Source organism: Syngnathoides biaculeatus, chromosome 12 (genome assembly GCF_019802595.1).
Source record: "Syngnathoides biaculeatus isolate LvHL_M chromosome 12, ASM1980259v1, whole genome shotgun sequence".
Taxonomy (NCBI): Eukaryota; Metazoa; Chordata; class Actinopteri; order Syngnathiformes; family Syngnathidae; genus Syngnathoides; species Syngnathoides biaculeatus.
This window is the reverse complement of record NC_084651.1, coordinates 13,386,928-13,401,044: the sequence shown is the minus strand read 5'-3', so window position 1 is coordinate 13,401,044 and position 14,117 is coordinate 13,386,928. Positions and strand designations below refer to the sequence as shown.

Here is a 14,117-nt window from a genome sequence, read left to right as displayed (position 1 = left end):
AATCTAATGCTTAGAAAAGGTCACAGTTAGTGGATATACAGTACATGATAATGATTTTAGAGCACTGAAAGAGCCTTACAATGGGTATTACCAATGTGCTAAAATACTGTAATATCCCTTATTTGTTTGTACAGCATACTGTAACTTACAAAGAGAAATAATGTCAAAGATCTAAACATGTTTTGTTCAATGACACAGTACAAGTTAAATTAAACTTTAAACTTTTGAATGTGTTTGCTTGACCATGAAACAAATTATAAAAAGACATTCTTTGCATGAGGTCCCAATGGCTTCCAAAACAAAAGACTTAATAGGTGTCTGAGTGAGTGCATATGTCCCTTTCAGTTTGGCGAGCCATTCCTTGAGGCACAAAAGAGCAGACTTCTTTTTTGTGATTCGTTTTCTCAAAGTGTTTAATAAATAGCGCCAGACAACAGCCCTTCAAAGTTTGAGTTTCTCTTGATGCAGCACGAGTGACAATCCTATCCACAGAACATCTTGGCAGGAAATTCTTTCAATACTCTTTATGCAGCTACACCTCGGCATTGCATCAAATACAAAAATAAGCATTATGTTTAGGTTCCACCAAAGGTTTAGGTGTACAACTAACCATGTCAACAATTCTGTTTCCCACAGTATAATTCAGATAAGCCAAACCCTGATGAAAGTTTTTTCTAAATCCTTTATTAATATACGGTGCTTTGTTTACTTCCATCTTGATTTAACCAATCACTGAACAGCAGCGTGCCACTCCACTATCCACAGGCATACAGAAGTGTACCACTGCGACTATCACTCCAACAAGGGGATACTAAAAAGTGAGACTGTTCGGATAGGATACTCCAGGATCTTTTATGATGAAAACGCAATCAAATGCATACAGTACAAAACTGAACTGACCCATCCAGCTTGGTGGAAACAAGGGCTTTTAATGTAATGGATTTCCATTTGTATGTGTTTTGCACATTTAGGAATTCAAATCATTAGGGACACAATTCGTGAAACAGCTGTGGGATTTATTCAAGTGTCCTGATCAAACTTGCCTGCACCTGTTAAGGAACTCAAATCATGACCACTTTGGCTGCCACTTCAAAATAAGGGATTGCTGAACACATCTTTGGTTCAGTCTAATTCATAGTAGGAATTTGACTTTTTACTCAAGATACGAGAGTTGCGCCTTTCAAGGAAGACAATTCCAAAGACTTCCCTTAGTTGGCAATGCCTCTTCTCAAAACTGAAGAAATGGAAAATTCTCTGAAGTAGCAACTTTATTTCAAATGCAAACGTTTTTGCTCAAGGCTCAATGTGAGGTCAAGCAGCAATTGCAGTTAATCGTAAACAATAACAGAATTCTATTTCTTAATGTTTTTTTAAAGTTGTCTTTGGATTAAAATAGCTGGGGAAATGTGATGCCACATTTTTTTGTGACTGAGGAACACAGCCATTTATTACTGGATGACTCAGAGGCCAGTGGAATAAACAACTGATTAGATCATTAGTGGTAAACAATACATCCTGACAACAATTCAAAAGGGTACTCATCAACTTTGGATGTGTTACAAAGAATGATTTACCCGCCAGAAAAAAATAAACTCAAGGGGGATTAACTGAAGCTTCAAGACATATTTGTAAAATCATTATGAAAATTGTGTGCAACAAAAAAAAAAAAAAAAAAAAAAAAACATAGGTGAGTTTGCAGTTCTAACACGACAGTGTCATGAAGGATGTAACTCCTCACTCAACACTTCCATCCTGTTTACGAGTCGTGTGACCTGATTGGCACTCAGGAACACCATGCAGGAAATAACTTAATGATTGGTCTTGGTCTAAATCTGGCATTAGGTATATAAGAGCAGAGAGTTAAAATTAAGACATTAACCTTTTCCCATCTTGTAGCTATTCTTGTAACAAGCCTTTAGTAAAAGATTTCGTATGGAGATCAAACGAGACTGATCATGTCATGATGATACATTTGTATATTGATTTGTGATCGTTATTCTGTGACGTACATTATAGTACAGTGCTGAGGACAAAAAGTATTTGTCCCTCTCAAATTCTTATTTTTGCATAGCTTTCCCGCTCAAATGCAAATAGACAACTGTAGCCCAAGTGAACATAAAATGGTTTTAAATTGATTTCAGTTATTAAGGGAAAAACAACTATTTACTTGGCCCTGTGTAAAAAAATAATGTAGTAATTGGTTGGGCGTGGCTCAGCAGTAACTGCTGGAATCAAGTGTTTTCTATATTTGACAATCACATCTCTGTAGAGATATTTTGGCCAATTCTTCCTTGTAGAATTGTTTGAATTCAGCATATATTGAGAAAATTAACCAAAATGTGTATTTAGCTAGAATAAATTCATGATTTAACAAGGTGAGTAATTACCTTTTCCACACAGAGACAGGGTTTTTTTCTATAATAAATAAAATAATTTAAAAATAGCAATTAAAGTTCACTTGGGTCATATATGTCTGATATTTAAACAGGGCGGATGTTAAAGCGTTAGCCTCACAGTTCTGAAGACCAGGGTAAAATTCTAGCCCTGCCTGTGTGGTGTTTGCATGTTTTCCCCGTGCCTGCGTGGGTTTTCTCCGGGCACTCTAGTTTCCTCCCACATCCCATAAACATTCAACATTAATTGGACACTCTAAATTTGCCCCTAGGTGTGATTGTGAGTGCAGCTGTTTGTCTCTATGCCCTGTGATTGGCTGGCAACCAATTCACGGTGTACCCCGCCTCCTGCCCATTGACAGGTGGGATAGGCTCCAGCACTCCCCACGACCCTCATGAGGATAAGTGGCAAAGAAAATGGATGGATGGATGGATGGATGGATATAACATTGAGTTTGGGAAACAATGGAAAAAAATAAGGATTTGGAAATTGATCAAATACTTTTTTACAGTATAGCATATATTATTAGTCATTCTGTTTTATAAATGGATTTTGTAAGAAATTGGTACAGCTGTTGGTTAAAGAAAATTGATCAGAGACTGGAAGGTAAAGGAAAAGAAGTCATTGCAGTATACAGTACACTGGGACTGGTTACTTGACCCGCATTTTCTAAGTACTGCTGGGATGCTTTTGAGCACCTGTCCTATAACATCTTTATTTTGTGCCACAGCTACAGAATTACATCCAGGAGAGCATGAAGCAGGACATGGTCCAAATCCAGCAGAGTGCAGTCCAAAATCACACGGCTACAATGATTGAAATAGGGACAAACCTGCTCAGTCAAACTGCAGAGCAATCACGGAAACTAACTAATGTGGAGGCACAGGTGAGGCTACTTTGACTGCTTATAACTGAAAGAATAAACAACCAAAATGTGAATCTTGGAATATACTGCTTTCACGGAACCTAAAATTGTATTTCCATAAATCTGTTCATTTAATTTCTTTGCGTGCTTCAACAAAATCAAACTATATATATTAGTGGGTAAGGCCAATTTTTACAGGTCACTTCAATTGAGATGAAAAAAATTCTCAGCATTACACAACATCAAATTATATATATTTTGTTTCAAAAACAGGGTTGGACGTGTCAGTTTATTATTGTGGCTTAACATCAAGGACCTTATGTGAGCCAACAGAACAGCATTTCCTGTTATTAGCACACTTGTATTCCCACAGAACGAGTCTATCAGTTTGTCACAATCAGACATCCGTCTGTTCAAAGACATCAACAGATCCATTGGAGAAGCACTAGTAGAATCCACGTAAACAAGCTGCTTTCTGCTGAGTTCAGTTTCCCCTGAACTGTGAAAATCAGAGAGGCAAGGTGCTCAACCCGAGAATTTAGTTCAGTATGGTCTGTAGGGATACATAGATTTTGAAAGTTTCCCAAAGTTAAGATACATCTGCTCCAATGGAATTTTGTTGCTTTCCTGTCACATTTTTCCATTTCGCAAATGCCTGTTTGGTCACTCTAGAGGTGCAAAGTAAGCTTCTGTTGAAATAATCCTTCAAAACGGGGCCCAAAGTCAATACAGTATAGCCTAGTTTATAACACACTCAACATCAAATTTGAGAAGTGTTGCAAAACTTTTTGCTTTCACACTACAGGGTAAGAGAGATTCTTGCATAAAAAAACTACTGGATACCAGTCACCTTAACAGTATTAATGCAGCAGCATTGAAAAATATGCTATGTTCATATGCATTATACTCTCTTTCGAGAGCCAATTTCCTATTTCCACAACCAGTATTTCACCATGGTATGCGTTAAAATAAAAGTAAGCTTTTGCCAGTGTTTTGCACGTTGAGCCTTGGAGTTGATTCAAGTGAGTTACTTTGATCTGTTCTTACCATTAGCAACAACACTGTTGTGTATGTGTGTAATGAAAGATGAGTCTGCGTAGATCAATGCACACAGACATTTACACCCCTTTTCCTCATTAAAAAAAATTGACTGTGGCTGGTTTGAAAAATGCAGTTTGTTTACAAGATTGATTATACGACTAAAACCTTGTATTTCTAGGTAATTAATCACACAACTCGACTTGAGCGGCAGCTGCTTGAGAATTCTTTGTCGACCAACAAGCTGGAAAAGCAAGTTATCGTACAAACAAATGAAATAAATAAGCTGAATGACAAAAACAGGTAAGGATGTGAAAATACTTGACATTCAGAAACCAAAGCCTGAGACAAAGCTCCTTTTGAAACGAGTAACCTAAATTATTCACTGCCTCAGCTTGCTGGAAAAGAAAGTAAAAGAGTTGGAAGAGCAGAGGCAGGTGGAGCAGAAGATGCTTCGAGTGGAAAAGGACCAACTGCAGACTTTAATACAGAGGCAGACAGCCATCATTGGTGAGCTGGAGCAACAGTTGCTCAGGGTGTCATCCAACAACAGTGTCCTACAGCATCAGCAACAGGAGCTCCTGGATACAGTCAACCACCTCATTCACACCTTCTCAATTGGCTCAGCAGGTGGGTTACCAGGAAAAGACCAACAGAATATCAACTATATTAAACGTGACTACCAGCGAGATCAAGTATGCTCATTAAACAAAATATTTTTTTTTTACGACAACCAGCATTACTGCACCTGAAAACTTGTATAACCATTCACTTTGGCAAACAATATATACTCAATTTAACTATACGCCACCTCATGTTCATATAATTTATCTTTTTCGTAGGTCATCACTGCCCACTTTGCTACAATATAGTCAGTGAAGCTTGGATTAACTGTGTAAATGTACTGCCCCCTCTGAATAAACAGAAATGTATGTGCTGGCAACAAAAGCGAGTACACCCTGTAAGTGAAAATGTTCAAACTGGGCCCAAATATTTTGTGTGGCCACCATTACTTTTAGCACTGCCTTAACCCTAGTGAGAATGGAGTTCACCAAAGTTTACAGGATGTCATTGCTGTTTCCATACCTAGATGTTAGAGACCTTGCGCTTTTCCACCTTCTGTTTAAGGATGTTCCATAAATGCTGAATAGAATTTGCTTCAGTATGTCACTGTACAATTTGGTTTTAATGGTTCCCTCAGTAATTCGTAGGTCCCCAGTGCCTGCAGCACTAAAGCTGGCCCAGACCATGACACTCCCACTACCATGCTTGACGTTAAGAAATACTTGTTTTTGGACTTATCACCTTTTTTTGACACACATGCTGGACACCATCTGAACAAACTAATTAATGCTGGTCTAATCAGGCCACTAAATATCGTTCTAACAATCCATATCCTTAGTCTCCTTATCTTTGGGAAACTGTTTCCAGGCATTAAATGTATGATATTTAAAAGAAGCTTCCCTCTTGGACAACAGCTATGCAGACCAGTTTGTTCCTGGGTATGGCATATAGTCTAAGCAGTGAGAGGCTGACCCTCCACTCTTTCAAAAGCTACAGCAACACTGGCAGCGCTCATACATCCATTTTCAAAAGATAAGCTCTGGATATGACATTGAGCACATGTACTCAACTTCTGTGGTCGATTGCTTGTTCTGAGTGTAACCTGTTCTGTTAACCCACTGTATGGACTTTCCCACTGTAGTGTTCCATTTCAGGGTGTTGACAATCTTCTAGTTCAGCACATCTCAACGTACAGCAAAAAGCCAACTTTTCTGACTTTCAGAAAACTTTTGGCTATAATATTCCACATTGAACTTCCAGTGACGATTATCAGTGTGTGTGTGTGTGTGTGTGTGTGTGTGTGTGTGTGTGTGTGTGTGTGTGTGATATCGAATATTTATAAAAATGGGATGGGTGTACTCATTTTTGTGAAATACTCTATATTGTATACTGTAGCTTGTGATTGATGATTAATGAGAAGTAATACAATTTTTGTTTTATGCAGTGTTTTGAAATACAAACTTGGGTTTACGCTGTCAAAACAAGACTTCTTTATACATTTCAGAGACTAAACCTGCCATGATGCAGGATACCCCTTCCACATACATGGACTGTGCTGCTGTATTCAAGTCAGGAAACACAAAGAGTGGGCTCTATACTCTCACTTTACCCAATACTACAGTGGAGGTTAAGGTGAAGTACATTCTGTTTCCTGAATCATGACATTGCTGTCAACTGAAAAGCACATATGAAACATTAAGCCAAACAAACTAGTTGAAGTAGGAAAGCAAATAAAAACAAAGCCTTATTTACAATAATTTTTTTAATAGCACAGCTTGCACACACTAGTTTCTTAATAGGCAATATTGTGCCTCCTCCATTGGCGCTGTTACTTGGTTTTAAAGATCGAAGAGTCAACAAATTTGGATAATTATGTGTTTATTGGGTGTTTATTTGTGTGTGCAGTTCAAACTTTGGTGGCAAAATATTTCATTAAATGAAGAGTACACTCATTTATATAAAGATGCATTGCTGTGTTGATAAGCCATGAGTGTCTAATTCGTACACATTAACCATAGAATAATTAAAAGCCACACACCAATGACAAAACCAACTGACGTTGGGTCTCAAGAGATTTTTTTTGTTTTATGTCTGATAACAGTCATTTATGGTGTGTTTGAATGAAATGCTAAATTACATTTCCTTTTTTTTTTTTTTTAATCTGACAAGTCATAGCTATGCTGAGGAAAGTATTCTATGGTCTTGAACAACAAATTCTTTTGACTTGCCCACTGTTACATAAGCAGCACACATGGCGGCATTGGATTAACTGTTCAAACAGCAGAGAAACTAAAACGTCCGGACAACCCCCACGATGATGTGCATGCTTGAGCTAAAACTGTGATCTCCTTAGCTACCCTGTACTTTCTGTGTGTAATACTGGACTTTAATCTTTTAACGGTCAATGAAATTAATAAGTGATTATTAGCATGAAGTAAAATAGGATAAGGTTGCTGTCCAGTTGTAAGCAGGCATGAGCAGGGCACAGAAATAGAATTTTTATTTGTAATTACTGATCAACTTTTTGGGGGTTTGCAGGCTTTCTGTGACATGGAGACAGAGGCAGGTGGCTGGACAGTGCTACAAAAACGCTTTGATGGCAGTGTTGACTTTCACCGTACGTGGCAAGAATACAAAAAGGTAGAGGAAATACTTTACTTGAGGAATAGAACATTGCCTAGGCTACAGGGTTGTTTACAATTCCTCAAAGTTGCTCCTCTGTTAATGTACTGGAAGAAATCACCTCATTGTATTACTGTATGTCTGATTAAAGTTACTTGTTTGTCTTTATGCAGGGTTTTGGAGATCCTTCAGGTGAATTCTGGTTAGGAAATGAATTTGTATCCAGGCTGACAAGTCAACATTCCTACAGCCTAAGGATCCAATTGATTGACTGGGAAGGGAACTCTGCATTCTCCCAGTATGACCAGTTCTCACTTGACAGTGAAGGACAAAACTACAAGTGAGTGGTGTTCACAACATCAAGTTAACAACTGGCACTCTGGGTAATAAATGCAGTAAATACTAGCTAGCGTTTGTTGGAAATTGTTTATGCTTGAGGCGAAAATCAGGCCACTGTTATAGCACATGTAACAAGGGACAAAACATAATCCACCTTTAGAAAGCTGTTACCTTGAAAACATTCAAACTTTGATGGCATAAGCTTTATGAAAACTGCCTCAGTTTTTTGACCATTGAAAGAAGTTACAAATTTATGAATCAAAGTAAAGAACCATTTCTTTACTTTGATTCATAATTTACACCTAATGAAAAAAATATATGTAAAAAACCCTAAAACTCACCAGAAAGTGTTGAGTTTTTGTTTCATAACCATACTGTTTTCACAAGTTACATACATGGCTCTGCGCCAAAAGCCTGTTTGTGTTTTGCATTGCCTAATAAGCTTCTATTTAGACTTCACACCTACCTTACTATTATCAGTTCGGTCTATTATATATATCATTATATATTTGGTCTACTATATATATATATATATATATATATATATATATTATTATATATTTGGTCTACTATATATATTTTGATCACTAAGTCTAGAGAGCCTCACATGAAATATACCAGTGTATTTATCCTACTCAATCAAATGTCTGTTGAATTTCAAAAAACGCATTGAAAAAACTGTGAAAAAGAATCCACTCTTCTCAATAAACTTGCTTGCCTGTCAGATTGGGTGTTTGTTAGGTATTTGAAGGTATGTCAGTTATATTTTGAGGAACAAGCGTTACTGACTTCCTTCTTCTACTTCCTTAATTTTTCCTTTTCCACGCTACAGGATACACCTTAAAGGCTACAGTGGAACAGCAGGCAAAATAAGCAGCATCGGTCAGCCAGGAAGTGATTTCAGTACAAAGGATGCAGACAATGACAAATGCGTTTGTAAATGCTCACAACTGACAACAGGAGGTAAGAACCTTACTCGCACAGAATGTGCAACTGTATGCATTACATAAAATGCAATAATTACTATGTGCTAGACATCAGCTATTTTAAATCCCCCCCACCCCTCCTAAATGTATCTTGCCATTTTGCTATAATCTTGGAAGGACATTATGAGGATTACTGTTCATTTTGGCCAGGCCAAAGAGCACAATTAGACAGAGTTAATCACTGATGAACTCTTGAGGGAATTCAGCCACTACACACGCTGACATTAAAGAGCCTGGGAACAGAGCTTTCTCTTTCTCCTTTTGTAGCTCAAAGGTCCTCCCTCCATTGCCTTGTAAGTGACTCTGCTGTCTAAATTTTAGTTTGCTTCTGCATTAGGGCTCTGTCAAGTGAGCATAAAAGCAAGAAAATCCTAACCCTGTCCCTTTTCCCATAAGGGGTCTCTCACAGGGGACTTTCTCAATGCATATCATTCGCCAGTCCACTGACAGAGAGGCACAGAAAAGAGAACAGGGTCTGGCAATTTGAAGCTGTCCATCATGAAAGATCAAATCTTTATATAAACAAATGCAATCCCTAAGTAAAGGACGAGTTTTAAAAGGAGAATGGCAGAGTGCAAATAGACTCCATTTTCTAGGTCTAACAAGAGTACTCACAAACCTCCATATGGGTAATTTCTAAAACACTTAAAACTCAATTTGATTTAAAGATAGGCATAAACTAACCATTTACAGCTCAGTTATAATGATGCTGATGCACTTTTAAATATCTCACTGGGATGAACTTAGCGTTACCCCTAGGAAAGGGGTCACCATTTTTTCTTAACCTTTACAGATTTTTTTCAAATTAATTTTATGTATTATTAATTAATTATATTTTACATACCATTGCCCATCCATCCAGTTTCTTAGCCACTTACCCTCACAAGGGTCACAGGGAGTGTTAAGAGTCTATCCCAGCTGTCAACGAGCAGGAGACGAAGAACACCCTGAACTGGTTGCCAGCCAATTGCAGGGCACATAGAGACAAACAGCCGCACTTACAATCACACCTAGGAGCAATTTAGAGTGTCCAATTAATGTTGCATGTTTTTGGGATGTGGAAGGAAACCTGAGTGCCCAGAGAAAACCCACACAGGCCCGAGGAGAACATGCAAACTCCACACAGGTGGTTCCGGATTGAACCCTGGACCTCAGAACTGTGAGGCCAATGCTTTCCAGCTGAACCACCGTTTCGCCTATGGATTATTAATTAACGATAATATATACGAAGAAACTGATCATTTTAAGGATTTCTCACAAAAAATATCAATATGCAACAGTTCATTCCTATAAATCTGTGGGAATGTTTCCATTTTGAGAAAATCACTATTTCCCAATACTAGCGAGAGAGTTTTAGAACAAATCAGTGAACTACACGTGTAGTCTTTAGGGGTTAAATTGGGCCGATAGGGATCACGTTGGTGACCCCTGTCCTAGGACTGACTGAAGGGAACACTGCATAAATACTGTAAATAGCAAGTGCTCTATTATTTTATTTTATTTGGTTTTTTTTTTTTTGGGGGGGGGGATAAAGCAAAACCTCTACCCTTTAATGGGAAAATAATTCTAGTGCTACAAATGTAAGAAATGTTTTTATTTTTAAAGTGAAAATCATCACCAAATGTAATCTATACTTTTTTAATTTCTATCTTTTAGGTTGGTGGTTTGATGCTTGTGGGCCATCTAATTTAAATGGCATGTATTACCAGCGAGGCCAAAACTCCAATCGCTTCAATGGTATCAAATGGTACTACTGGAAAGGCTCGGGATATTCACTAAAAGCCACATATATGATGATTAGGCCAGCAGACTTCTAAGTTTAACCATTTTAAGTCCAAAGCACCTCATGACATTCCTGAAAAGACTAATGGGGAAACTAGTAATTGGTTAATAAACTAATTTTCATGATCTGAATCGAAAACTGTCAAAATTAAGTACGTCGCACACTGAGTAATGTGACCAAATGTGACGTTACCTTTGCGCAGTGTTCAAGTTTCTGCAACCAGTGTTAATGAGTGGGCAGCTGTCGGTCACTTGTTTTGCTGAAATTTGACATGTGTGTGTGTAATACTGTACACACACACTGTAAGTAATTCTGCACATTACATAGCAACACCGGCCATCTGCTTCGTCCTTGACAACGGCGCCATTTTGTTTGTTGTCCAATAAAAATAATTTACTACAGTATATGTGGCGCCTCAAAATGTGGTTTTCCAATAAGAACACCAGGGACTGCAGTGTTTCTGTTGCAACGATTGGTATGTGTGCGAGGGCCAATCGCCAGCTGTGTGGGTCTCAGTCCCTGACTGTAATTTGATCACAATTGTCCAGTTCAATCACATTTGGCCACGTCACTGTGTGCGCGGTGGGTCAAACATAGAAAAGAAAATGTGGGAAGAATGAACAATTTTGTCAATTATAAATCACACGAAATTTAACGTGTGGTAAATGTGTAGAGTTACTCAATAATGTGATTTTAACTTGTCAGTGCCACGGTGGCCAATGACACTTCCCAGAAATGGAGGCTGTGGTACAACAATGACATTAGTGGAAAAACAATTGGCTCTTTATATTTATTATCACTTGCTCTACATATATTTTTGCTGGAGACATCAAAAAAGCTAGTTATAAATTACCCTGAGAATCTTAGTTCACATATAATTTCTTGTGGAGAATGTATTCACTACAGTACTGTACATTTTTGTTTTATTTATGTGGAATATTATTTGGGGATTTAATTTACTTGTTCTGTTGAATAATCACGTCGCCTGAATGTGAGTTGCTAGACAACTAGCATTTACTATATTGCACATATTTTTTTCTGGAGGGGGGGAGTACATCTTTATTATTTATGTAATGATTTAGTGGAATATCTTGCTCAAACATGGGTTTTTATGAAAGTGTACATGTTTAATGATTAGTTTGTGTATTGTGTTGCTTTAAAAGTCACTTATCACATTCAGTATTTGAAATGTTATTCCTACAACTCCAGAGATTTTCTGTGGGTGTAGCATGTGGACATTGAATGGAATATACAGTGCTTATCGCAGTACAAATGTGAACATTTTTAGTGAGTGTATGCTTTATCAAGTAGGAGCAACCAGTTGGAAGAAGTGTAGATAATACTACTGAAAACATTTCTTGAAACCACATCACACATTACAAACTGACTAAAAAGACATGCATGTGGTTCTGTGAACACAAATGCAGGACTGTGACAGAAATGTACTGACATTTGTGTACGTCAAGAGGCTGTCATTGCTCACTGTGGCAGGAGAGGAGGACACTGACTCATGCGTTCAGGAAGAGGCAACATCCACATTCCTCACAGGATACTTCAGGAAAAACAAACTGACTGAAAATGGATGGCTGGCAATAAAAACTAGCAGGCGGCCAAGTGACTTCCTCTGCCTTGCATTTATGAGCAATTATTGGGATTGAGCGTCAGAGCGGGGAGGAGCACAAATGCTTTGTATTGTGAACATGATTAATAAAAGCAGACACTGCACGGCACAAAATAATGAACAACTGGATTTGTCTGAAAGTAAAGAATATAAATGTTTCATTTGAAGTGCAAGTTGAAAACAAGAAGTTATGATCTGTATAGCCTGAAGCTATAATAACTCCCAAAATGCAAATTGAGGGGACCCCCAGAAGCACATGCTTTGCTATTTAATATTTCATACTTGTTATACTCATTTAACCAGTTAATTGTTTTTGAGCCAACATACCTGAAGCCCCTTTAAGAATTCATTGACAATACTATATAAGTATGTAAACGGGGTAAATATAGTCTTACATGTCTATTAATGTTCAAATTATGTCTGAATGTTTATATTTTATTTCAATGTTCTGGAATTGTGATTACATTTCTTATCATCCCCAGAAAGTACCCATTTATTTGGAGACTGAATTAAAAAAAAAATCTAATTCAAGACTTACAATACAAGTAATCTTTATCGCTTCGATATAGCAAGTCATGGAAATGTTAGCGAAATTATGGATTTGCGATCAGTAATCATGCATGTACAGTTTTATTTGTCCATCCATTATCTCAGCCACTTTTCCCCACAAGGGTCACGATACGAAGACAAAATTATCAGTACACTTCCTTCCCAGACAGATTGAATCTGACAAAGTTTAACAAACACAAACTTACAGAAATTTAACTAATGAAAATCATACTTCACTTTTGTAACCCGGTTTTAAAAAAAAAAAAAAAAAAGGTACAATACAGTGAAAGAAAATCTGTTAAAATACTGTTGAATATTCTAGTCAATAGTTAAATAACTTTCGAGCTAAATAGCAATCAAGTCATGATTTTCTTTATATGAGAAGGTGGAATATTGATTGTTATTAAGGTGTGCTGAAATTATTTTCCTTTGGAAGAATTTATATTGAAATGTATTTCCGTTCATTTGTGGACAAGAGGAAATACCTTTGGGTTGTGAATTTATTGTAACCCGTCTAAATGAATGTATTAAATCTGAGGTGAAGTGACATGTTTAGAGGGAGTGGATTGAGAGATTGCGAGAAAAAGAGGAGAAAGCATAAAGGACTCGACGCAGATGCATGAGGAAAAGTAGGAAGTTAAAAATGGACACTTGGCATCTTTGACCAAAGGGTTTGACAAGGACTTCTTGAAACATCAATTGCAATAGTGTGTCGTTTTGGGTGGACTACTCAAAGTAAGATGTAAGTTGGTGGAGTTAGCTGGTGGAGGCTAATCGGAAGCAATGGACTTTGCTATGAAGCTCAGCGACAAGCTAACTGAAATTAATGAGGCCTGTCTTTGGTGACGAAGATACAGAGAACAACAGCATGGCCGACTGGTAAAGACATTGCCGACAACGTGCGAGTGGACAGGACCACTCATCATTCTTTGGGTGAAGTCATATTGCTTGGCTTTTGGATTTTGGAAACCAAAGGTTGAATTTTCAATATTTTATCATTAAATGTTCAAACTTTTTATATAAATAACCAGGTCTATTCTTTGACTGTCACATATTCATTTTAAAAGTAGTGAATGTATATTTGAAGCTTGGCTGTCAAAACCAGATAATATTGGGATAAGTGAAAATATAGTTTCAGGGATCTTTTTGAAAATGAATAATTTCACAAGAGAATCTTAGAGATTTAGAAATAGTTTAACATATACTAAAAGTAAGTACCATTGAGTTAATTGGTTAAAGAGTTTCCTATTCTTGATCAGGGAAATATGTGAAAATGTGCATTATACTCGAGAAATTCCTTTAAATGTAATATTTTGCAGCCAGGACTAGAATGCTCAAAGCAAACTAGTTCTGGTA

General features: G+C 37.3%; 2 protein-coding genes across 4 annotated transcripts in view; one reads left to right on the top strand and one right to left on the bottom strand.

The window, feature by feature from the left end:
- The window catches only part of mcph1 (microcephalin 1), a 32,605-nt gene that overhangs the window by 10,341 nt on the left and 8,147 nt on the right, over positions 1-14,117 (bottom strand). The gene's annotated exons all lie outside the window — the stretch shown is intronic.
- Positions 1-14,117, top strand: part of angpt2a (angiopoietin 2a) — a 27,287-nt gene extending 13,170 nt beyond the window's left edge. For all 3 annotated transcript variants that reach the window (XM_061836570.1, XM_061836572.1, XM_061836569.1), the window contains 8 exons: positions 3,125-3,280; positions 4,479-4,600; positions 4,692-4,927; positions 6,366-6,493; positions 7,400-7,501; positions 7,657-7,823; positions 8,655-8,785; positions 10,465-14,117. In XM_061836570.1, the coding sequence (XP_061692554.1) occupies positions 3,125-3,280; positions 4,479-4,600; positions 4,692-4,927; positions 6,366-6,493; positions 7,400-7,501; positions 7,657-7,823; positions 8,655-8,785; positions 10,465-10,625 (1,203 nt within the window). In that variant the 3' untranslated portion in view covers positions 10,626-14,117. The remainder of the gene's footprint in view (positions 1-3,124; positions 3,281-4,478; positions 4,601-4,691; positions 4,928-6,365; positions 6,494-7,399; positions 7,502-7,656; positions 7,824-8,654; positions 8,786-10,464) is intronic.